We start from the raw sequence: 26,215 nt of genomic DNA on the forward strand, positions 1-26,215 counted from the left end.
TGTTTGACTGGACAAGTGTGGGCATATTTATACCTTGAAGGTGCCTAGTTTGACGTAAGTTTGGACATAATAACGTCATCAAAGACTCAGTTCTTTGAAAACTCCATGATTTCTTGGAGAAATCAATATTCAAGCAAGGGGAAGTCCCTGACTGCTGAAGGTGGGTTTTTCCAAGAAATCGATGTGGATTTTCGGAACTAGTGGAAGTGTCCCTGCCGTATTTGGACTGCATAGGATAAGTCTAAATATGGTTATAATGTCTATGCCTATATAAGGATAGGGTGATTTATACCTATATATGGGCATGAATCTGGAATTTAACACTAGGGTCCTAAAATGCTCTCCAACATCCAATCCACTTTATTATGTTTAACATTACCAAGAGTCCTTAAGCATAAAACATATCTAAACCATGCATTTACAATCCCACCCAAACTACAAAAAATACATTTGAAATGATTGTACATGAAAAATTAGCATTTGAACTGTACGCATTTGAAAATAGTGTTTTCATACGAAATATATAGCATGAAAGCATTAATACTAACTAAATAAATTACAAAATGTACATTTATGAAATGGCTCTCAATTACAGAAAAAAGGTTGAGACCATCCCATAGCAGAAATAATATACTGTTTTGATTTTGAGGACAAGGTCAAAGATTGTCTCTCTGAAGTATTCAATGAGTTCTTGTTCTCTAAGAATAGTTCTAGTTTAAGCAGATTTCTTTATGCCGAAAAAAAATCAAGTTTGGAAACAGTCAAAATGAATCGTAAAAAAAATAGAGTCTCAAAGTTTTAGAATGATTATTATGAAAAAGTGAAGGCCGAATTCAGAGTTCATGGAATGCTGTGTGCAGATTTTAATAGTTATTCTCGGTGTCATCAAATTGTCTAAGCTGGCAAAGAAATGGTCTAGCACAGTAGGTGAAAGTGAAACTACTTCATTAAGTAGATCAATTGTGCATTGATGAGAAGCATCGCCGTCAGCGTCATTCGCATTAGCAATGTTCGCAGTTGATGGTACCTGTGTGCCTATTGTTCCACATAACTCACCATTAGCTGTAGTTGCTGGTGAGATCTCTACGAATGCCGTCATCAGGATTGGCAGCCATTGGGGTCAACACTATGCATGAGCCGTTACCGGACCTAGATAAGCATCACTATCTGTTGGCAGTGCTGATGGAAGTGTAAGACAAACGTCCAACACTCATTCTTCTCCGCAAAGCAGGCATCGTAGAATGCGTAAGATGAAATCTTGCCAGATTGGTCTGAACGAAAGAAACCAAGTGGTATTCATATCTCTTAAACGAGCCAAGCCAATAATCTGTGTAATTCTGTCACGGTACTGCATGGCTAGTAGAGCGTTCTCCATGGTAGTGCACGAAATTTGGAAAAATGCCTAGGACTGCTTCAAAGGGTGCTAACAGTCCCGAAAAAACTGTCTTAAATACATGTACAATACCACTCATATCAGACATGTTTAAGATATGACCTAACATTTCTGCGAAATGTATTGGACAGTTCGTTGATAATAAGGCATGTATCTCCGCAGAAGTCCTTGCAACTTGCAGATCATACGTTTCTCTGGACGAGGTCAGTGGCACAATTTTTTGCAAAAGAATGGCTTTCATTCTTCTTAAAGTATCAATTCGTATAGAAGAGATGTTCAGTGAAGGCCATATCGGTGACTCCCCATCTGACTTGCTTTTTGGAAACAATACTTGCATACAACAAGTGACCCTGGCTGAAACACTAACTAGATAGGCTATATCTGGCATCATTCCACAACAGCTGTGATCACTCAACAATATTAAGTATGGGCGAAATTTACGAATTCGCGGTCTGCGAATTAGTGCGAAATTGGAAAAAAAGTCAGCGAGTTCGTGAATTTTCTGGCGAACTGGCGGATTTTTGTGCCAGTTGCACAAATATGTGACCACGTGTGCCTGTAACTTTGCCAGCGCGCCAAAAGGCGCCGAGGTCCCTTGAGTGAGCTGGCCATTATAGTGGGGACGGACGGTAAGACGTTTCATACCGCTAGTGTGTGGTGGATGGGGCCAAACGGGCAGGGTTTCTAGGCAAGTTCACGTGTCTCTTGTTTATAAAGGGTCAGAGACCGAGCAAAGCAGCAGATGAGGAGAAAGCAGCCTCCCGGTCACAGGAGCTGCACGGGGATGGCGCTCGGTAAACTCATGGATGCAAAAATACGTTTGGCACAGGACCCCAGAATCATTCCGATGTCCCTGATAGCTCTGCTGCACGTGTTGGTACAAAGCCATTCTGATCCTGCTCAGTGGGTTCAGGCGCATGCAGCTGCTGCTGCTGGACAATGTCCCATCCCATACTAAACCGCCCCGTACAGGCATATGCTGGCGCTGGGCAGTAGGGTGCAGTAGCAAGGGGGTGCTCCACGCCTGGTACATGCGCATACCGATGCCAGGGGAACACGTGTTTATTGGTGCTGTGTAGCAAGTTATGACTTTACATTTTGACTGCACCAGACGGTGGTACCACCTACACGGATCATGAGCATCCAGGCACCAGACTTCATGGTGCAAGAGCATAATGGTGCTGTCTGGTACGGGTATATATGTACTGTTGGCAGGGGGACACTTAGCACAATGTGTGCTCACACCCAGAGGGCTCCCAGGCAATTGAGCACGAATGATTTTCACACTGAGAAGGCTCCGGGGCAGTTCAGTAGCACCGGGGCTCACACCCACTGGGCCCCGGGGCAGTTCAGTAGCATGTGGGCTCACAACCCCTGGGCAGCTCAGCAGCGCAGGGGCTCACACCCACAGGTCTCCCGGGTAGTTTAGCAGCGCCACCCTCTGGTTCATCACTGCCACCCTCTAGTTCACCACTGCCACCCTCTGGTTCATCACCGCCACCCTTTGGTTCACCACTGTCACCCTCTGGTTCACCACTGTCACCCTCTGGTTCATCACTGTCACCCTCTGGTTCATCACTGCCACCTTCTGGTTCATCACAGCACCCTCTGGTTCACCACTGCCACCCTCTGGTTCATCACTGTCACCCTCTGGTTCATCACTGCCACCCTCTGGTTCATCACAGCCACCCTCTGGTTAACCACTGCCACCCTCTGGTTCATCACTGCCACCCTCTGGTTCACCACTGCCACCCTCTGGTTCATCACTGTAACCCTCTGGTTCATCACTGCCACCCTCTGGTTCACCACTGCCACCCTATGGTTCATCACTGTCACCCTCTGGTTCATCCCTGCCACCCTCTGGTTCATCACAACACCCTCTGGTTCACCACTGCACCCTCAGTTTCATCACTGCCACCCTCTGGTTCATCACTGTCACCCTCTGGTTCATTACTGCCACCCTCTGGTTCGCCACTGCCACCCTCTGGATCATCACTGACACCCTCTGGTTTATCACTGCCACCCTCTGGTTTGCCACTGCCACCCTATGGTTCATCACTGCCACCCTCCGGTTCACCACTGCCACCCTCTGGTTCATCACTGTAACCCTCTGGTTCATCACTACCACCCTCTGGTTCACCACTGCCACCCTCTGGTTCATCACTGTCACCCTCTGGTTCATCACTGCCACCCTCTGGTTCATCACAACACCCTCTGGTTCACCACTGCACCCTCAGGTTCATCACTGCCACCCTCTGGTTCATCACTGTCACCCTCTGGTTCATTACTGCCACCCTCTGGTTCGCCACTGCCGCCCTCTGGATCATCACTGCCACCCTCTAGTTTATCACTGCCACCCTCTGGTTTGCTACTGCCACCCTCTGGATCATCACTGTCACCCTCTGGTTCATCACAGTCACCCTCTAGTTCAGCACTGCCACCCTCTGGTTCATCACAGCACCCTCTGGTTCACCCCTGCCACCCTCTGGTTGATCACAGCACCCTCTGGCTCACCCCTGCCACCCTCTGGTTCATCACTGCCACCCTCTGGTTCATCACTGCCACCCTCTGGTTCACCACTGCCACCCTCTGGTTCACCACTGTCACCCTCTGGTTCATTACAGCACCCTCTGGTTCACCACTGCCACCCTTTGTTTCACCACTGAAACCCTCTGGTTCACCCCTGCCACCATCTGGTTCATCACAGCACCCTCTGGTTCACCACTGTCACCCTCTGAGTCACCACTGCCACCATCTGGTTCATCACATCACCCTCTGGTTCATCACTTCCACCCTCTGGTTCATCACTGCCACATTCTGGTTCACCACTGCCTCCCTCTGTTTCACCCCTGCCACCCTCTGGTTCATCACTGCCACCCTCTGGTTCATCATTGTGACCCTATGGTTCATCACTGCCACCCTCTGGTTCACCACTGCCACCCTCAGGTTCACCACTGCCACCCTCTGGTTCACCACTGCCACCCTCTAGTTCACCCCTGCCACCATCTGGTTCATCATTGCCACCCTCTGGTTCATCACTGCCACCCTCTGGTTCGCCACTGCCACCCTCTGGTTCATCACTGCCACCCTCTGGTTCACCACTGCGACCCTCTGGTTCATCACTGTCACCATCTGGTTCATCACTGCCACCCTCTGGTTCACCACTGTCACCCTCTGGTTCATCACAGCACCCTCTTGTTCACCACTGCCACCCTCTGGTTCACCACTGCCACCCTCTGGTTCACCACTGCCACCCTCTGGTTCATCACTGCCACCCTCTGGATCACCACTGACACCCTCTGGTTCATCACTGTCACCCTCTGGTTCATCACTGCCACCCTCTGGTTCATCACAACACCCTCTGGTTCACAACTGCCACCCTCTGGTTCACCACAGCTACCCTCTGGTTCATCACAGCACCCTCTGGTTCACAACTGCACCTTCTGGTTCATCATAGCACCCTCTGGTTCACCACTGTAGATTATGGAGAGAAAGCACACCTGCCCAGCCTCAACCGGGGGCTGGTTAATGTGTTACTGAATGTGAGCTTCAAGTCCGGCACCTGCTTACTTATCTGTAAGTGCTTCCTGTTGTGGTTTAATTTTTGTGACAGTCTGGAGCATTGTGCCATACTTGTAACTATTCTCTGACCCTGCTTCCAGGGTCAGAGCAGGGTCAGAGAATAGTTGCAAGTAAGCAACAACTCTGGAGGCGCCGCTCAGGAAGCACATACAGGGTTACAGCAGGTGCCCAAGTTGCAGTTAATTTCTTTGTAACCATTTTGTAAATGGTTACAAAGAAATTAGCTTCAACTTGGGCACCTGCTGTAACCCTGTAAGTGCTTCATGTACTTCAGTTTTTGAAAATCCGTCCCGAACGCGATTTCGCGGGTTTTTCTGCAATTTCGTGAGATTCGTGGACCGCGAAATTGCAGAAAATCCGCTAATTCCGCGGACTGAACGGATTTTACGCCCATGTTTTAACATTATGTAGCTACCATTGGATAGATGCCTAAAAACTGGATCTATCACTGCTGCTGGAGAACCATGCAGGTGGCAAGAAAGGTTATTTGAAGAACCCTCGCAGGCTCCGTGTAAATTAATACCTTGACACAAAAGTGTACCGCTTAGTGAGTTTTTACAATTTTGTCCACTAATAAATACCTCCTTTCCCCCACTCCAACATTTGTGTGAGTATGGTAAATTCTAGGTCGACTTAATGTATTCTTTACCCAACCTTTCATACATGCCTCCTGGTATGTGTCTTAAGAAATACTGAAACTGGAAAATTGTTACTGGTATCGTGATGGTGCCATGTAATATACATTCTACAACAGGTTTCTCAGGCACAGTTCATGGTAATCTTCCCAGTTTTTCTGTGCTCAGCACCGTATAGTCTGCTCCTCTTTGTGCCAAAGATATTTGTTCATCTGTAAGGTTAAATACAGTAAACAATGAAGTGGTGTTGATTAGACGCCATGGCACGTAGCCTGAATGGAGATTTTGTAACGTCCCGCCTAGCAGCATTATAGAACGTAATTGAGATTGGCCATGTTGTAACATTAGCAAGTCCTGTTCTATTATGTCAATGGCAGAGGATACAACGCTGTCCAAAGAATAAATTCTGGAGGACAGAGTTGTTAACCCATTGTCCACTACAGAGAGCGTTTTCTCTAAATTAATACGATCAATTTACCGTATTCTTTCTGCAGTTTCCATTTGTGTGACTTTCCATGCTTCATTGTAAGCAGCATATATACCGGCGACTATGAAACGTTTATGACGTGGTTTACGAGGCCCAAGTAAGAAGTCTCCCAAATCAACACCATCTTTAAGTAAAGATAAGTGTTGTTTAATTTCTGGAAGTGTGGATTTCCGTAGCCAGTCAATGCATAGTTTTCTTACACTGTAAGTTGTTATTATCCCTGGATGTTGTCAAAGTCAAAGTCAAAAAGGCTTTATTTTGATAAAAAGTTATCATAAAAGCTTCACATAAAACGCAAATACATCAAGTTAAAAAGCAAAAGTATAAGCAAACATAAACAACAAGAGTTTATATACAAAAGAAGAAAATTTGTTAAAAAATTGCAATATTTTAAGAAAATTCATTTTGGTAAACAATTTAAAAAAGAATTAAACAGTTAATTTTAGCCTTTTAGTTCTAATGGACCAAGCCCATGATAGAAATTTGGCTAGGGCGCAAGCATAGGTAGCACGGCTATCAGACATTAATATGCGAATTGCGTCCATATGGCTCCTAGTGCCCAGCTGGCAGCATACATTTTTAAGCCATACCCTCCTGGGTAGGGCATACTCTCTACATTCAAACATGAAGTGTGCCACTGTCTCTGGTCTAACTATGCATGCTGGGCAAAGCTCTGTAGTTTGTCCAGGAAATTTCCATCGTGAGGTAAAAGAATGTAAGGGAAGGGTTCCTGCTCTGAATTTAAAATACAGGGCTCTATCAAAAGGTTTTTCAATAGTGTCAAGGTACAGTTCCCGTTTTGGTAGGTCCTTGAACCTCAAAAAATCTTCAGCAAGTCTGCCCAGGGAAGTACTGGTATTCCTTTGTAGTGAAATCCAGTTCCAATAAAGTTTCTTGAGGATTGATTTTGGGGGTGAAGATCTATTTACCCACGCGTCGTTTAAGCCCAGGTTTAGTAACAATATTTTCATATCTTTCAACCATTTGATTTTGTGCCACCCTGGTAATGACATGATTTCTGAGAGACCTTGCGCGTTTTTCCCAAGTTCCTCCACTCGCCACAGGCGTGCCCATAGCAAAAGAGGGCGGAATCTTGCAAGATCATCAATTGGGCAACAGCCTAGGTCCAACATTAGCGGGACCATAGGAGTACCCTGTGGAAGTGACATAATTTTTTCTCTGATCTTGGTAGGTCGGTAGAAATAGATGAGTCCCAAAGTTCCGCCCCATAGAGGGCTGAACTAACCCCTTTGGCTGAGTAGATTTCAAGGACAACTGCTATCGGTCTGGTTGAGCAGGAGCGTTGTTCTTTCAGAAGGGCTCCTGTTATCCTCTTATGGGTTAATAGCATTTTGTCCAGGTGTGGGGTCCATTGCATCTTGTGTGATAGGCGAATGCCAAGGTAGTCAAAAACTTCCACCCTCTCCAAGGGTTCCATGTTCAGGGTAGGGGGGCTTGCTGTTTTTTTTGGAGGATTCAACACAAGGTATTTTGTCTTGCTCGTGTTAATTACCAGGCCTCGTTTGGAACAAAAGGATTGAAAGTTGTTTAGGAGCCTTTGGAGGCCTATTGGGGTTTTTGATATTAAAAGCGTATCATCCGCGAAGAGGAGGGTAGGTATACGTTCGCCAGCCAGGGATGGTTCATCTGAAGGATGTTCTCGGAGATGCTCAACCACCCCATTGATGTAAAGGGAAAAAAGAGTGGGAGCAAGCACACATCCCTGGCGGACCCCTCTCTCAAACGGGATACTACTTGTTTTCTCCCCTCCTGTGCCCCACCTAATCTGGGCAAAGCTATTTTCATGTAGCCTGACTAGTAGTGAGAGTAGGTAGTGGGGCATCCCACATATCGGCAAAAACACTCCATAGGGTCTCCCTCGGTACAAGGTCAAAGGCAGTCTTTAAATCGATAAACGCGAGATAAAGACTGCCCTTGCCTATAACCACAACTTTCCAATACACCATCATTAATCTAAAAGCTTGTTCTATTGTCCCGGTGCCCACTCTAAAGCCCGCCTGATAGTCAGAAAGGATTTTATTTTCATCAATCCAATCTAGTATTCTGACCAGTAGAACCTTGCCAACTACTTTTTGGCTAATGTCCAGCAAGCTAATGGGTCTATAATTTGATGGATCTTCTCTGGCACCTTTTTTAAAAATAGGGACCACCTCCGCCCCCTTCCACGAGGAGGGGATAGGTGCACCCCTACAAATGGCAACAAGTAGGGAGTGAATCAATTTTCCCCATTTTGGGATATCAGATCGCAAGAGGTCGCCAGGAATACCATCCGGGCCAGCAGCCTTTTGGGGCATGATAGTGCCTATCGCATATTCCACTTCTTTAATTGTGAAGTCGAAATCTTCAGGGAGGGTGTCCCAATTTATTTGGAACGATGTTGAAACCACTGCCCCCCCTTCAAAGTCATTGTGAGCAGTGGAAGTGAAATAATCATCTTGGCGAGAATAAAGCTTTGAAAAGTGTTTAACCCAAGCCTGACTTGGAATATTACATGTTATCAGGTCGCTATCTGGCCTATTTTTAGCTCTGATAGTTTCCCAGAAACATTTAGAATCTTTCTTGGAACTGGCTTCTTTAAGAGTACACCAGTAGGCCTCTTCCCACTCCTTTTTTTGCTTGTATCAATACTCTCTTGTGCTCTTTCCTGGCTATCTGAATCTGAGGTTTGGATTTGCTTTTAACAGCCTCAATTAAGTGAGTCTTAGCCCTCCTACATGCTGCGGTGTACCAGTCGTGCTTTCCCTTTATTTTGTCCTGGGACACGTGCCTCCCTGCGGAGCCCTTTACCCAAAAAACTTTGCCCATGTTCTTAACGGCTGCCTCAAAAATGGGTGTTGCCTTATCAGCTAGCATGACTGAGTTGATATTATCTAGCTCTATTTGTGAGGCCATAAGAACCTCATCTATGCTTGAGAGTTTGTCAGCATCATTAGCAACTTTGTTCCACTTTAAGCGTCTTCCACAGGAAGAAACAGTGATCTTATGTGTGGAATTGGGTGGTACTATCGATACATTACTAAGCCAGGGATTCGTTATGGATAGGGAAAGTGAATTATGGTCACTCTCCACGGTAGGTATAATTGCCATATCTTCGACCAGACTCCAGAGTTTTAAGTCCAACAAGATATAGTCAATCCTCGAAGTGTGACCGACTCTGTTGAACGTAGGAGCACCCATCCGATCTGAAATTGTACGACCATTCGTGGCTCTTAGTCCAAACTCTAGTGTCAATGCATTTAGCTGCACTGCGCTACGGGACCAACGTTTTATCGGGGGGATGGTAAGTATGGGAACACCCCATCTACTATCTTCCTCACCTAAATCAGGAATGCCCTCCATAGGTAGCGGCTCGTAAGTGCAGTTAAAATCGCCTGCTACTAAGGTGTGATTAGCTTCCTTATGGTCTCTAAGCTGCACCTCAAGGTCAGATATTACCGATGAGATGCACCCATTTTTTGTGCCTCTAGCATAGATGTTATATAAGACTAGGGATAAGCCTCTACAAGGGCTGGTCAGTAGAATTCCTAAGATATCTGGGCTGTTTACCTGCTTAGATGTTATTCGGCAGTTAAGGGAAATGCTTACCCAGATAAGGAGACCCCCCGAGGGATGCCCCTTCCCATACCTGGGTTTCTCAGCTGGGACAAAGTAGGTTACAAATCCAACCCGGTGGAGTGGTTCAGTGCTCCAGGTCTCCTGGAACATGCAGATCTTATGTGCTTCAACCAAATCGCTCCACTCGGGCAGGCCCAATTTTCTATAAATGCCCGCAAGGTTCCAGCTAAGGATTTTTATTTTTTCCTTAGCGGTTTTATTTTTAGGACTAGTAGTATCACTATGGCTTTTGAATTCAGAACATTGTCTTTCTAAATCAGGGGATGTTATCTGGGTCTGACTAGTAGCTATTATAATTGGGGGATTAGGGCATGTCGAATGTGGTATAATTAGTGGGCCCTCCTCCTCTCCCCTATACAGGTCCAGATGTGAACAGGTAGTTTCCTCAAAAGTGAGTCAATCAACCTCATCGAGGGCACAAAATCTATTCCAGTGAGCAAACTGAGATAAAAAAGGGTCGGCTACAGGTGGTCCTTGCCATGGTTGCTGCCACTGGTGGATAGTATGTTGCGGAGCGTGTGTATACCCTCTGTTGATTGGATAACTGAATCTTGGGGGTTGTCTTGGTGCCATAGGTAAAAAGTAGGATAGAGGAAGTGGATGGATTTGGGTGGCTGATCCACTACTAGGTCTGTTGCATATATAATTCACTACCCCTGTATCCCTGAAGTTGACAGTTACACCGTCTCCTGCTATAGTCTTAGTATTCCTTCCCACCCATTCTCCTCTTCTGACTGCAAGTATATCACCACACATATGCAGTGGTAGCAGTTTGTGCAGCTGAAGCCACTGGGCATATTTGTTTTTCAGTTCAACAAAGGTTTCTCTTCTTCCCTCCTTCAGTGGTGGTACGCCCGTCAATACAACCACAAAGGGTGAGGCTTCCGGTGGCAAGTTGATTGTCTTAAAGCGAGCGGGCCTAGTTTTTAGTTCTTGTGTCTTGTTTGGAGAGGAGGTTGATGTTAGATTGGTATCCAAACTTTTAGAGCCCTTTACTGGTTGATTGAGCCCTTTTTTAGGGCCTAAGTCTGTTTGGGTCTCCGTGGTAGGGCCAGTAGCACTAGGAGTTAAAGGAGCAGCAACAGATTTTTCCCTTATTTGAGACTGATGTTGAGTTGCTACTCCTGAGTTTGATGGTAATATTTTGGCCTTGACGGATAGCATCTTTTAAGGGTTTGCTAGTAGTGGTATTTCCCAGTGACACTTCTTGTGTTTTTCCGTGTGGCTGTATTGGCACGTTTCCACTTGCTTTACTAGAACCAGTCCATTTGGTGTTGATTAGTGATGTTAGCCTATCAATTTTGGACATTAGGGGCTTGATATGAGCAGTTATCGTAGCTTCAAGATCCGATTTTAAATCAGCTACCATATTTTCGACCCAACAAGGTATGCCTGATACAGAATTTGGGGCTGGTGACACTAAGTTGTGGTTCCGAGTATTGTTTTTCGGCTTTTTCTTCGGCTTGATTTCGCTCTTAGTTGGACCTGTATTCCCTAGTCCTGGCGATGCACCAATTGACCTGCCATCGGCCCTTAGAGGAACTGATTTAGGTGACATATTTTGAGGGTTTCCCTGCTGTTCAGTAGAGGGCTGACCACATGGGAGATCAACGAACGAGGCGGTAACTCCGAGGCTTAGGTCTAGATCATCAGTAGCATCCTGTGAAGGACCCACAAGATCAATTGACGTCTCCTGAGTGTCGGTCAGAAATATTGTAGGCGGCAAGGATAGCCTCCTTTCGGTGTTTGCAATGGCAGAAGATACAGCCCCTAAAGTTTGTTTAAGCATGATATCAATTGCTGTGAGGGTAGGGACCGGTTGCGGGGCAATTTCTTTTTGTCTTGTTTTGGAACGTAGGACAGGCACTCTACCGGTTTTCAGACCTTTCTTCATGATGAAATTAGGGCAGTGGAGTAGTATCTGAAATGTGTTCAAAACGAAAGGACTGAAGTTCCTGACCTTAAGCACTCTTTAGTCGACAGGAAAGAGATGTGTTCCGGCCCGGCCTCCTCTGGCCGCTGAGGGCCGTAGAGGGCCCGCCCTTTGCCCGGGCTTAGCCCGGCGTGCTCCCGCGCGCTCCCGCGCAGCGGGATCAGGTTGTTGGTTTAACCGTTGAAGTGTGGGCGTGGCCAGTCGGTGAAGATGTCCCAGGTGTGCAGGCTCGCGCAGGGACTCCTGGATGACTGAGTCCCCGCGATGTTCCAGCAGCCTGCACACTCACCCTCACGGACCCGGGCTCAGCAGCCCCAAGAGCGATCACTGGCATCCACAGGAGACCACAGACGCGATGCGGGGCGAGTTGCAGCGTCGGGGTCAAAGTCAGCACAGGAAGGCGTACGGGCAGAGTATCGTCGCTTCCACAATCCAAGCCCCGGTAAATGAAAACAGGGTCCCAGGTTGTCTCTGGGAGTATCTTGGATCTGGCCTTTTTACTGTGAACCCTTGTGTTTTGTTCAGGAATCTATCTTGACAGTTATTTGTGTCTCTGGGCCAGATTAACCATTTTTTTCCATTCAGGATTAGTTCTGTTCAATGGTAAAATATGTGTTACGCCATTACTGTCAGGTGTGGGCTTAGGTATTGACGGTTTATTTAATTCCTTTATCTTAGCTAAGCCAAGACAAGATGTTTGTTGAACAGTGTCATTTAAAAACATTATTTGATCTGGGATAATGTAGGCTCTGAATAAGGCTTCTAAACCTTGCACCTGCCAGACTTTTGTGTCCCAGAGAGTTTTTGTCTCAATGTTGTCTTTCCAAAAGTTAAATCCTAATGCAGACAGTTGAGCATAAAAGGTCGCAGAATAAATTTGTTTAGTATTAGTCAACATGTTTTTCATTCCTGTCTTATTCATATTTTTGAAATAAAACGTTTCTGTATTTTTAACATTAAAACCTGAGAAGTATGGAAACTTTTCATAAAATGTTTTTGAGCTGCCCTTTGGCGGCGTCGGACAATGTTCCCATTGATTATAAGAAAAAATATTTCTAGGGTTTGCAGATTTGTGCAAATAATGGTGACCAAAATAATTAAAACAATACATTTGTTCATAATCTGATGAACCTTCTAAGTATTCATGTTTTGTGAATTTAGCTGACATTTCTAAATCTGTCATCATGTTATTAACAGTCTCAAAGTCCCAATCATCAAATGTGCTGGGTGAAACAAAGTCACTCAAAGAAACCTTAAACTGGTATGGAATCTTCAACAGTTCCACCGGGCCATAAATGTCACAATCAGTTGAGTCCCATGCTATACCACCAGGTATAGGAACGGCTGTGATGTTCACTGATGACAGGTCTCTTCACTCACAATGAGAAGATTTGTGATGTTTCAGGAGCAAGTTGATATTTTTACTTGCTGTGTCCATTGTACTTTATATTCCATCTATCATCTTTCCCAAACTTAAAACAAGAATGAGCCAAAGTAGAGGAAAAAGTACACCTAACACAATCCAAAATTCAACCCAGGGTGAACCCAGATATGTATTTTCAAGTTGATGAAAGAGTTCTGTTATTTTTTCTTTGAGAGTTTTATTAGCTGGCGTGGTTTCAGGTTCACTGGGATCCTCAGAAAATGTATCAAAGTTGATGAAATAGCCAGAGGCAGTTCTGTCAATTGTTGGAATTGCATCAGGATTGTTTGGAATAGCTTGAGCTGTTTCTTCCTTTGTCATATTAGTATAGTCAGAGGCTATATCATTGTAGACCGGTGTTTCTGGACGAACAGTTATTTGGGTCTCAAGAGGTACAAATTCCATGGCTTTGTTGCAATGTCCTTCTTTTCTCACTCCAGGTTTATCAAAGGAGATAAGTCTTTCAGTTTGAACCTCGTGTAGCAAGATTTGGTCGTCTGCTACATCTTGGGAGTCCACTGGGCCTACTACTTATTATCCGCCACATGATGTGATTTGGCCAGGTCGCTGGACATGACTCTGTTCTCCCTTTTTCCAGCAAGGGGCGGTAGTAACACTGATCTTGTTCGGTGGATTGCTAAGATAGATACTGGTTTTCTGTAAGAAGGCCCAAATTCCTTCTTCACCGCGATCTTTTCCCTGACTAGATCCCCAATCTTTGGAATCCAGACATGTCTTGCTGGGACAGGTGGTTTTTCTTAAGTGGTCGTCGGCTTCTGTATTGTGTTACTCAGACTTCTTCTTGTTTCATTTAAGTCCTGCAAAACAGCCAAACGGTCTTTGATATCAAAAGGTTTTTGTTCCACCACTGAAGTGTGGCGATCAAGGTACTGGATGAGCATTCTAGTACCAAATAGTATTTCATATGGAGTGATTCCACCCAGAGAATATTTTGGCAGATTATTAAGACTACGTTGGACACTTATTAGATGTCTGACCCACCCGTCATCCGAGCCTAATACCCTAGCTGTTATAGATTGCTTTATGTCACGTTTTTTTCTTTCCACTACTGCATTTTCCTCAGGATGGAATGGACTTGAGTACTGCAATGCAACGCCCAAACTAGCCATGGCCTCCTTGTAAGCTTGAGAGCTAAACGCAGGACCCTGGTCCGAATGTAGTTTGCCGACTGCGTATGGGCCGTTAAAGACTCGCAAATATTTTATAACAGTTCGGGCGTCAGCCGAGCGCTGAGGCTACATCCAAATGAATCTTGAGCAGGAATCAACTGCAACTATGATGTATTTATAGTTGCCATCCCTCTGCAAGGGACCACAGTGGTCCAGGTAAACGCCCGCTAGTGGTTTATCTGAGATTAGAAGGGGCGTCTGCGCAGGACGTTTCACTGTAGAGACTTTCATCTTCTGGCAGATTTCACATTCTAGAACATAGTTTCTAGTTTGTTTCCTCATGCGCGGCCACCAATATATCTTTTTTAATAATAATACTGTGGCGGAAACTCCTGCGTGTGCAGATGCTAGTCCTTCATGTGCTGCTAGGATTAATCCTAACATATGTTCCATGTTTGGAATTGCCCTATCCCTGACTCCAGAGATTTGAGCAAAAGGAACATTATTTGCATCAGTTATGTATGAGTACTTTCCTGGAAAGCCTTTCGGGAGTGTGTTACCACTGTCTTTTACTGAAGCGGTGACAGAATGCATTATTTCGCTGTCTATTTTGGTTTTTGAATGAGTGATTGCAGCTACGGAAGCCATTTGCACAGCTGCCTTCGCGGCTTCATCAGCCAATGAATTCCCTGCAACGTGAATGCCATCACGCTGGTTACTCAGTGTAGGGATCACGTGAGTCTTTTGTAGTTCTTTCTGTAATAGAACTACTTGCTCCCAAAGCATTTTATGCTTAATTGAGCCACCTTTTGCGTCTTTGAAACCGTTTTGAACCCAGTTCTGCAAATATTCATTGTAAGACTGGACACAGTAATACAAATCGCACACTATGAGTGTGGGGAATTCGTGATCGGTATTTTCAAGCGCCATCTTTAAACCCTGTAGTTCAGCTCGCTGAACTGTTCAGTCTCCGAGTGATTGAGTTTTAGTGACCATAGGTTTAAATTTACCTTTGCGCCAGCGACCTTCAACAATCGCGCATGCAGCACTATATGCTTGTTTACCTCCAATTGCGGGCTGTGCTGATCCGTGTGTATAAATTATACATCCGTAATGTTCTTGAAGCAGAATCTCAATGGGCTGAGGACATTCTTGTTCATATTGTAGAAATTCTTGCGTCTTCAAGTAAGGGTCATAGACGTATTCAACGTCTGTTGCAGCAGTAGAATTAACCCATTGTATCCATCTCGGATGTAAAGCCTTAGCATTTGCAATGCTCGCTTTTGTTACTGCCTCTAAGGCAGGGACAGGTGTAATGATCATTATGCGTTTACCCTGCGCAAGAGCTCTCTCTTTTGCTACTGCAGTTTGAACCGCTGTCAGAATCTTTTCTGTTGAAGTGAATTTCAATTCAGATTGTGTGTACAAGTGTGATTGGTAAGCTATTGGTACATTTTCACCTTCATTAAAGGTTAGGTATATGAATCCGCATCTCCCTGGGATGATTCGAATCACAAGGTTGCGCACGTTGTCGCATGTCTGTAACTGTGTTTTTGCTAACATGTCTGTTTGTACTGAACACAACATTTCTGTGTGTTTTTGAGTCCAATTGGTTGGTTTGAAATCAGGTTTGATTAGTTCGTAGAGAGGTTTAACCCTTTCTGTATAATTTAGAACGTAAGTTCTTCCAAAATGTAGGAAACCTAGTATTGACTGTAAGTTTTTTTGCGTTTTTGGAGGTGGGAGCAGCGCACATTTCTCTAGAAAGTTTGCTTCCAGGCTTTTGCCTTCACTTGAAAGTTCGTATCCCAAAAATAGGACGTTGTGGTGGGCAATTTGTGATTTCTTAAAATTGAATTTGTACCCTTCAGAAGCAAACCCAAGTATTATGGTGTTCACTCTTTTCAAGTGTACGTCCAAATCATCGTCTGTAAGATAGATGTAATCGACATGAGATAATGCCTCATCATCATACGTTTGTAGTAACTCTGTTACTCTGGCTGAAAATAACCCTGGACTATTCTTGAATCCCTGGGGGGGGGGGGCATAATTGTGATTGTGTCCCCATAATTAAGAAAGCGGTCAAATACCTGCTTTCTGGTGCAATGTTTTGACAGAAGAAACCAATTGAAATCTCTAATGTGGTTTTATATTTTTTCCGCACAATGTTATTCATCAGTGCTGCACTGTGTGAATTTTGTACTGCAAAAGTTTTGCAACAAGAGTTTAAATGTCTGTAGTCCAAAACTAGACGATATGTATTGGCTGGTTTGGAGACAGGAAAGAAAGGATTGTTCATAGATGAGGTGCATGTTTCAATCACCCCTTGGTATTCAAGTTGATTTAAAATCTTCCTGACCTGTTTGTTAGCTTCCTGTTTAACAGGATATTGCCTTTGCATTGTTGGTTGTGTTTTAACTGGATTTTATGGTGAGGAGAATCCTCATCCCATCCTACGTGATTTTTATATAATGCTGGAGCCTGGGCTACTGCCCATTTTCTGGCATAGGTGCATTTTTTATGAATTGGAATGTGATTTGAGAATGCTGGCATAATTATCTCTTCGCCATGTGTGCACTCCCTGACAAATTCAGGGGGCCAGTCTTGTTCAGCTAGAAGAATGTCATAACACTTAGATAGCTTCTCCCAAAAGAATGCCTTTATTTTCTAGTTATGTCCCCCTCCATTCGGAGTGTTACTTCATATAGCTTATGTGGTACACTAACCCTGGTGTCGGCAGTTTCAACTTGAATGCATTGATTCAAGTCCACTGTCTCCAGATGATCCTTCAAGATCTTGCGAGCTATGGTGACTTCTGCTGCGCTGTCTAGCATTGTCTGCGCCACTCCACGTTCTTGAGTTGTGTCCTCAAGATCCTCGGCATGTCTGAACTTTACACTTGCTACCTTCTTCTTGGTGAACTGGAACTCTCTTCCTGCAACCCTAATTTTTTACAGGGCATGAGGAGGAAGTCTCTGGGTTGGTCTGGGAACAGTCCTCATTCTGCTTCTGCAAAGATCTTGGGAAACTTCAAGTAAGACTCTCTGACATCAATGGAACAATTTATTGCATAATGTAGAGAACTAATTACATTTTTAAGCTATATAATACATCTAATAAGACATGTTGGTAGACATTGCTGGATATACTGCAAAACTCAAGCTAATGTTCATGCAGATAATAACATAGCCGGGCACATACTAATCCATACACTGAGACACCCATGAACACATGCATTCATACAGTTAACCACTCACGACAAACTCATATATTCCCTGACAACCAAGGCCCAAACTCACCCATACACTTGAAGCCTTATTATGACCGCCAAACCCACGGGGTGGTGTGGCTACCTCTGCACTGGTGGTCCGATCACCCTATTACAAGTAGGGCAGTCAGACTGCCACAGGACCTCTGCTGCTGCCAGGATCCCTGATCCTTGGTGATCTTGCAGTGGAGTGAAGCCCCTAATATGCTTGTGATGGTGCAGCTGCACTGCGAGGCATATTAGGAGTTTCCTCACTGACACTGTTGTCATGGCAGTGAGCCTGCCATGAAGAGCGTGGTGCTGAGGAAACAAAAGTTGCCGTATAGGGCCCGCTGTTGCCTTTGCACCAGGGGATGCATGCCGGGGGCTACATGGTTCCATAGTTCCTGCAGGGCATGGACTTGATAGTCCATGCCCTACTGGAACGTGCAATGGTGTTCCCATTGCGCTGCCTTGCTAAGGCTCATGTATGAGCCTTAACCCTGCACTGCTGTGGGCCAGTCACCTGAGAACTGTCTGACCTTGACTCCAGTCAGAATCCGGGGGGTAGGCTCTATAGGACTTTGGCAGTGTGGCAGTGGGGTGCTGTTGTGGTGTCCATCAGTCCCTGAGACACCCAGAACACACATAAATGCACTGAGACATTCATGCACACACTTATTCATACAGTTAACCACCCAGAACATACTCAGTGATACGCTGACACACCCAGGCACTGTTGCATTCACTGACACAATCAGGCACTCACTCATATCTACTCTCAGACATCCAGGCACACACTCACACATACACTGACACACCCAGGCACACTCTGCCACATGCACTGAACATACACTGATGCCATAATACACATTTTCCAACACTTCCTGGCACCTACTTATGTATACATTGACATTACCTGCCACACTCATCTCCACACTGAGACACACTCAACACACTTATATGTATGCTGAAGCGCTCATGCACACAGTATCCATACAGTTAACCACCCAGGACATACATATACTTACACTGACACCCCCAGGAACACACATTGATGTATTCACTGACACACTCAGACACTCATTAATACATGCACTCAGACACCCAGGGACACACTCATACATACATTTACACACCCAGACACACAGTGATGCATTCACTTAGACACCCATTGACGCATTAATACACACTGTAAAACACCCTGGCACACACTTATGTATAGATTGACACACCCAGACGTACACTGATTTATACATCAACAGAACCAGACACACTGATGTTTACACTGATACATTCAGGCACACACTGATGCACACAGAGTTACACCCACGCACACAGTCTTGCATATAGTTACACAGTCAGATACACACAAATAGATAGACTAACTTGCTAAGATATACTCAAGAATACAGTCATACACCAATAACATACAAAAAAGCATACTCAACAATAATAAAGATACAGATTCAGCTATTTGATTTATTACATAGTGGTTCTAGCAAGAACCATTTTTTTTTTTGTTTTTTTTGTTTTTAAATAAACCAGATGCAACATTGCATTCTTGAGGGAATGCAATGTCATGCAACAGCACTACAAAGTTATAGGAAATAAAGCATCTAAAACCGGTGCTACTAAACAGCAACAAACAACTACAGACATTCGGTATTGTAATTGCCACAAGCTTGTGACAGGTGGCACGGTGTGTCACCATGCCTCCTAACGCTGTGCAGGTAGCTGGCACAGTAATTTCAGAAGGAGTGGTAGTTGCCAAAGAAATTGAGGCACCTGCGGCAACTCCAGATCTGCTCTTTCTACGCATAGTAGGTTGTTATATTTAATACCAAGTTTCCAGAAGAAAAGCATTTAGTAACTTGCTTATATGTTTGGCGTCGGTTGATGCTTCATGATATTTCCCAAAACACAGTTTCAGGGGGATCCATCAGGCAGGGGCCGAGAAAGAAGGGGCTATAAACAAGTGAGTTTATCCATGTTAATTCCCATAGGACACGTAGTCGAACTTTCCGCATGAGCCCCTGGATGTCAGTACACCAAATTTAGTAGAAAGGTTGATTTGGTTACGCAGATTGTACTTTTCTTATTTGGTGTAAAGGTCTTGAAATACATTTAAGTAAGACAAAATACAAGTTGATAAGACCACATAAGTAATTTAATTAAAATATCACTGTCCAAATTCAACCATTGGAGTATGTGGGTAATTTCAGTTACTTTGGTATTTTGGGCTTGTTTATGGACCACACAAGAACTACAATGTTATAAAGAGTTTAATTGAAATTTTGAGTTTGGACTACCATTTTACATTTGCTTGGTTTGTCGTGTTTGAACCTCGTTTAATAAACTAGGTTTAAGGTTAAGTTGCTTTTGGGATGTTCCAAATTCATTAATAACCCATTAGGATTATATCCACTGTAGTCCTAGAATAGGCAGATTGACAACACAGTTTGTACATGTTAAACCAATTCCTGGCATTGAACTCTATCTGGATGAAGTACAACCACAATTAGAAACATTTTTGTGCATGAAGTTCTGTTTTGACGTCCTCCAGATTAAAACAAATACAACTAAAGGGTTATGTGGCCCTAGTGATGCAGGGGAAGCTCATTGCCCTTTATGCACTTTAGGCACTGATGGAAATCTCTCTCAATTGTATTCTTCTGTTCGGCTGAAACCAACCTGAGAAATAAATATATCAAGCCAATCTGTAATTAAATGGGAACTAGGACATTTTTAGAAGCACTGAGAATTTTAAAAGCAGATATGTCTCAGCCTATAGTATCTAGTCTTAGCAGATTCTTGTGTGCTGTAAGTGTAAGGGAAAGGGTTTGAATTTTTAATAGATAGATCAATTTAATATGACCATTTTGTTTTATTGTTTTCATCTCTACAGTTCTTAAATGGATACACAATGAAAAGCACATGTCTTAGATAAGATTTATTGTATTATATTTTATGCATGAACATTGTTGGTAGGCTTCCTATGGTTGTTAACCAAAATAAAAGTTATGTTAATATAATTTGTGGTTCCGGTCAGAAGTTGTTGAGAAATAAAAAAAACAGTTTCTTATATCTGTGGTGAGGGATATTTCGCGGTGATATCACGATTAATCACATAAATGGTTGATGGCGTTTAGCTGTTCCTATGTGTACTGCACTTTGCAGCACACATAAAAATATCACAAATGAGGAGAAATAAAGCATTTCTCTTTGCTTCACATGAGTAAGACCAGGAATTTTTTTGTTAAAAATGTTGGCACTGCCCCATATTTATGCCACCCTTGTAAATATGGGGCAGCGGCAACGGGTGGTGCGTTTACAAGGCAGCATTAAGCCACATTAAGTGACTTAATGCTTACTTTTAATAAGGTGTTGCCCATATCGTCACCACAACATTGAGAAAAGTGACATTTGTGATGGCGATAGGGGTTTGTAAATATGCCCCTCAGTTGCTAAAAAGTTCTCCTGGTTCCCTACCTCACGTAGAGGTAGGTGAAACAGTTTTCCAGTACCATACCCCTGCGAGTTGTGCATCCTAGAAAACTGTTGTGTGTCTGCTGCTTGGCATCTGTTCTCGCTGGGACCACCGTATCAACCATGGCAGTCACAGACCAAAAATATGTTTTTAAATGTTTCGTACACATGATGGAAGCTTTAGTTATGTTGTCATAAAACGTCTTTAGATCTGACATAAAAATAATACAAGTTATGGCAGTCCTCCTGGTGGACCTGTAGTCACCTTTCTTTCCCAAAATTGTTTACCTTTTTATCAATCTATACACATCTACCTCCCTTTCACCAGGATAATTTTCCTGCCTGTTATCCTATAAACTGCCCCATCTCACTTAAGAGTCAATTCTGGTTACCTGGTGTCCTGCCAGGTCACTGGAGGCCCTCCGCTCCCCTGCTTGGAACATTTGCAAAGGTAGAGGTCCTCACCAGTGTTTCATGGATCTTGATGCCTTTAGTGTGCTTGTTGGTGCAGCTGATGAACTGAAGGCGGGGGAGAATGCCAAATGCACACTTTTTTATGTAAAATTCCAGACTTTTTTTCATTTTTCCTAAACAAACTCGCAAAAACTGAGTTTTTTCAGAAAAAAAAATTACCCAAATGCACAGGGCCACTATTTATTTTCTCTTCCAGGGTGCATGGTGGATCCATGTTGGAATAATCTTTGAACTTCCCTTCACCGTAAATAGCGCTGGCTGAATTTGGTGAAAATACAGTGAATGAAGCCGGAAACTCCTGGTTTGATGGGACAGAAGAACCACCAATTTAAAGCACTTCTCCTATGATGGTGAATCTTTAATAATACCTTTTATCTCTCTGCTCAGAGTTTTAACTTTTATCTAGCATGTTACTTTAAGATCCAACCGTCTAAACTCTCCAGCCAACTTTCCTTCAATCAATCAAATAGGGGTTTATAAAGCGCTACTCACCCATGAGGTTCTCAAGGTGCTTGGGGCGGGAGCTCCGGATCAGTCGAAGGGCCAGTTCCTTCACTCTGTGACTACTCTCCCTTGAATCTAGTTATGTTATGTTATGTTAGGCGTTTTTCTATAGCGCACTGCTGCCCCAGCAAAGGGGCATCCCGGCGCTGCAATGATCTAATAGCACACACAGCCGCGAAGGTCGTCACAGACGTCACAAAACCAATAGACTACACTGAGGCGAAGAGGAAGGTTTTAATGGCTTTCCTGACAGCGAGCAGGCCGTCCATCCCACAAATACATACAGGCAACGCATTCCATAATTTGGTGGCCAGACAGCGAAACGAACGCCCTCCTGCCCGGCAAAGTTTGACCCGCTGAACAATCACCAGGTGCTGCCCCAGTGAACGCAGCTGTCGGGGGGGACATACGGGGTCAGAAGGTCTCCCAAGAGCGTCAGGCTAGCAGGTTTTAAGATCTTAAAGGATATACATAGAGCTTTAAACTGGATCCGCTCCTCCATCGGAAGCCAGTGCAGCCCTTGAAGAGTGGCCCCCACATGGCAGAAGCGGGGGAGACCCACCAGTATTCTAGCTGCGGTGTTTTGTACTCGTTGCAGCCGAAGTATTTCTGCTTTATTGGCCCCTAAGAGCAGAGATCTGGCATAGTCCAAGCAAGATAGTATAGTTGTCTGCACATTTAATTGTCGTACTGCTGGGTCAAAAAATTTCAGGAGAGGTTAAAGACCCCTTAACAGTCCCACACAGGTAGCAGCAACCCTCTTTGTATGGGTCTGGAAACTAAGAGTCGAGTCCATCCGGACCCGGAGATTCTGTACCACTGTCTTAGGCATGGGCATAACTCCTAGGAGCGACGGCCACCAGTGTTCATTCCATAGCGCAACATTTTTTCCCACCGGTAGAACCTCTGTTTTACTTGCATTTAATTGCAGACAGTTATTGGCCATCCACTGAGCTACTGCCGTCATCCCGTCTCTGAATCTAGTAGCCGTTGTAGATGGCCCCTCAGCTAAGGTGACAACAAGCTGCGTGTCGTCAGCATAGGAGACCAACGTAAGGTCCCACTGTTTAGCGACAGCAGCTAGAGGCTGGACATATAGATTAAATAGCGACGGGCTCAATGCTGAGCCTGTGGGACCCCCTGACCGATGGAGTGGGATTGGGAGAGGAACGGGGGGGCGAACACACGGAAAGATCTTTCTGTTAAGAATGACCTAAACCATTCTAGGGCTGTTCCGATAACCCCTGCTACCTCTAATCGGTGGAGAAGGATGCCATGTGACACCGTATCGAAGGCAGCGCTAAGATCTAACAGGATCTGCAGCACTGCACTTTGACCGGCATCAAGGATTGACCGAAGATGTTCTGTGGTAGCTAGCAGAGCCGCTTCCATGCTATGGCCTGGTCGAAATCCATTCTGCGATGGGTTCAGAATATTATTGGAGCTCAGAAATTGAGATAAGATGTTATTAACATGGGCTTCAGCAATCTTGGCCACCCACTGGAGAAGAGATATGGGTCTGAAATTCTCTGGTTTTAGGGGGTCTAGCGTGGGCTTCTTAATGATAGGTGACACCCAGACCTGTTTCCAGGCACCGGGAACAGTAGCCATGGAGAAGGAAGAGTTAAGTATTTGACACAGCGGCTGCCGAAAAATCGGGAGCGACTCAATGAATTGGGAAGGTTTCAGAGGATCAGAGGGTGAGCCAGATTTAATTCTACCACTCAGTCTGGTAAATTCATCCTCGGAGATCTCTGGGATTGCCGATAAAGTAGGACAGGTCTCATCTCAAGTGGAAGAGATGGGGCTCCAAAATAGGAGGTTGTGGGACAGGGCTTGTCTAAGTGTGATCAGAAGTCACATATAGAAGATCTTCCTCAGTGAAAGGGTGATAAATTTACAGAACTGCCATCAAACTGAGTGCTTTAGAGGAGAATTATCAATATGATTAAATACCGTCAGAGAAAACAAGCATCGCTTGGTGCCATAGACAGACCTGGAGCCAATGGATATATATATGGTATGATATTTACCAAGAGCTAACTTAGCTACAAAGCAGTGCAGTGTTGTACAAGAGGGGCTACATGAGATCTCTGTACATGGACATTTTTCTTCATCAGCAGACTAATAGTGTTTGGTGACTATGTAAAGTCTACATTGACACAAATGGCAAGGACATTGGCCGAAGTGATTCACCGCGCCTTCTGACACTCAACCATCTATATCCATGTTTGCATTATCGCACTCTGGATTCTAACAATAGTTTTCTTGACCGCCTTCTTCATCTCAGTATTTCGGAGACTATAGATCATTGGGTTCACCATGGGAGTCAAGATGGTGTAAACCACTGACACAAACCTATCGACGTAGAATGAGTTATTGGTTGTGGGCCGAAAATAGGTGAAGAGTAGAGATGCATAGAAGATCATAACCACTATCAGGTGAGAGGCACAGGTGGAGAAGGCTTTGGATCGGCCCTCAGAAGACTTGATGCTCAGGATGGTGCTGATAATGTACGCGTAAGACACAAACTTTGTGAGAAGTGCCCCAAAACCTAAGAACCCACCAAGTGTAAAGATGACCAGGATGTTGATGGATGTGTCGGAGCATGAAAGCTTCAGCAGAGGAGGTATGTCACAGAAAAAGTGCTGGATCTCTTTGGAGCTGCAAAACGTGAGCCTGCTCATCAAAATCACATGCACAGAAGAGTAAATGTGTCCACCCACCCACAAGCCAGCAGCCAACCAGGAGCAGGCACGCTGGTCCATGATGCTGCTGTATTGTAGAGGGTGACAGATGGCAATGTAGCGGTCATATGCCATAGTCGCCAGTAGGAGGCACTCAATAGACACCAGGCTAGCAAAGAAGTAGAGCTGGATCATACAGCTAGAGAAGGAGATGGTCTTCTTCTCAGCTCGGAGGTCCACCAACATCTTAGGGACAGTGACAGTAGAGGAGCAGCAGTCGAGGAAGGACAGGTTGGAGATGAAGTAGTACATAGCGGTGTGAAGATTGACATCTCGGTGTATTACGGTGATGATGATGATGTTCCCAGCCAGGGTAGTGACGTAGATCAGAAGGAAAATTATGAAAACAAGACCCTCCACCTCAGGAATGGATGACAAGCCCAACAGGATGAATTCAGATGCCAGGGTTCTGTTGACCCTGTCCATAGTCTTCTGGACTGGTGTCTGAAGAGGAATATTATATTATTAATGATAGAACTCCATTAACACAAACTTAAACAATTGTGATAGGTATAGGCATGGGTATAGATATAGCATTACCAATTCTAACAACAATAACAATACACTGGCATAATTACATAGATAGATAGATAGATAGATAGATAGATAGATAGATAGATAGATAGATAGATAGATAGATAGATAGATAGATAAATAGATAGATAGATAGATAGATAGATAGATAGATAGATAGATAGATAGATAGATAGATAGATAGATAGATAGATAGATAGATAGATAGATAGATAGATAGATAGATAGGTAGATAGATAGATAGATAGATAGATAGATAGATAGATAGATAGATAGATAGATAGATAGATAGATAGATAGATAGATAGATAGATAGATAGATAGATAGATAGATAGATAGATAGATAGATAGATAGATAGATAGATAGATATTAAATGAAAACAACAAAGGTTAATGTAACAATATAGTTAGGTGAAAATGTCACTTAAAAATAGCATTCTAAAGTCAAAAAAGCACTGAATTGCACCAGTTAACTGTAGTAACAATAAGTAGTGTCCCCGCCATGGACATTGTCATAAGTGATGTTATGAATGATGTCATAAACAAAGTCATGAGTGATGTAATACGTGAGGTCATAACCAGTGCTTGATGAGGGTGTGCATTATGAATTTCAGTTTTTATTTAGTTTAATGTGGTACCTTTAACATTTAACATTTAACATTTATTTAACATTTAATTTTTACAGTGAATTGCTTCCTTTTTTTAATACCAAATTATAAAGTCACTTTAACCTTTGTTTTTTTCTGTCACTTTCTGATGTTTTTTTCTTACATAGAGTAACAATGTAAAGCATATCATTATAAATAACGCAGACCTGCTGGGTTTGTTGAAGGATCAGAACACAAAATATAAAAGGTGAGCCTATTGGCTTTATTAGTGGATTTGTCATCACATCACCACATATAGCACTTATCTATTGGACTGACAAAAAAGAAAAATCATATTTGATCAATAACCATAAAATAATGTATTACTTATGAATACACACATGACAATATAT

The 26,215-nt window shown here is 43.9% G+C and overlaps 1 protein-coding gene across 1 annotated transcript; it reads right to left on the reverse strand.

Annotated features, from left to right (window-relative positions):
• Positions 1-24,152: 24,152 nt before the first annotated feature.
• Positions 24,153-25,106, reverse strand: LOC144756970 (olfactory receptor 5V1-like). The gene has a single exon (XM_078646348.1). The coding sequence runs from the start codon at positions 25,104-25,106 to the stop codon at positions 24,153-24,155; it is 954 nt and encodes a 317-aa protein (XP_078502474.1).
• Positions 25,107-26,215: the final 1,109 nt, after the last annotated feature.

Source organism: Lissotriton helveticus, chromosome 1_1 (assembly GCF_964261635.1).
Source record: "Lissotriton helveticus chromosome 1_1, aLisHel1.1, whole genome shotgun sequence".
NCBI classification, from domain to species: domain Eukaryota; kingdom Metazoa; phylum Chordata; class Amphibia; order Caudata; family Salamandridae; genus Lissotriton; species Lissotriton helveticus.

Bases quoted from the DNA above. Each gene is read 5' to 3' on its own strand.
- LOC144756970 (XM_078646348.1), bottom strand. From the start codon at position 25,106: ATGGACAGGGTCAACAGAACCCTGGCATCTGAATTCATCCTGTTGGGC.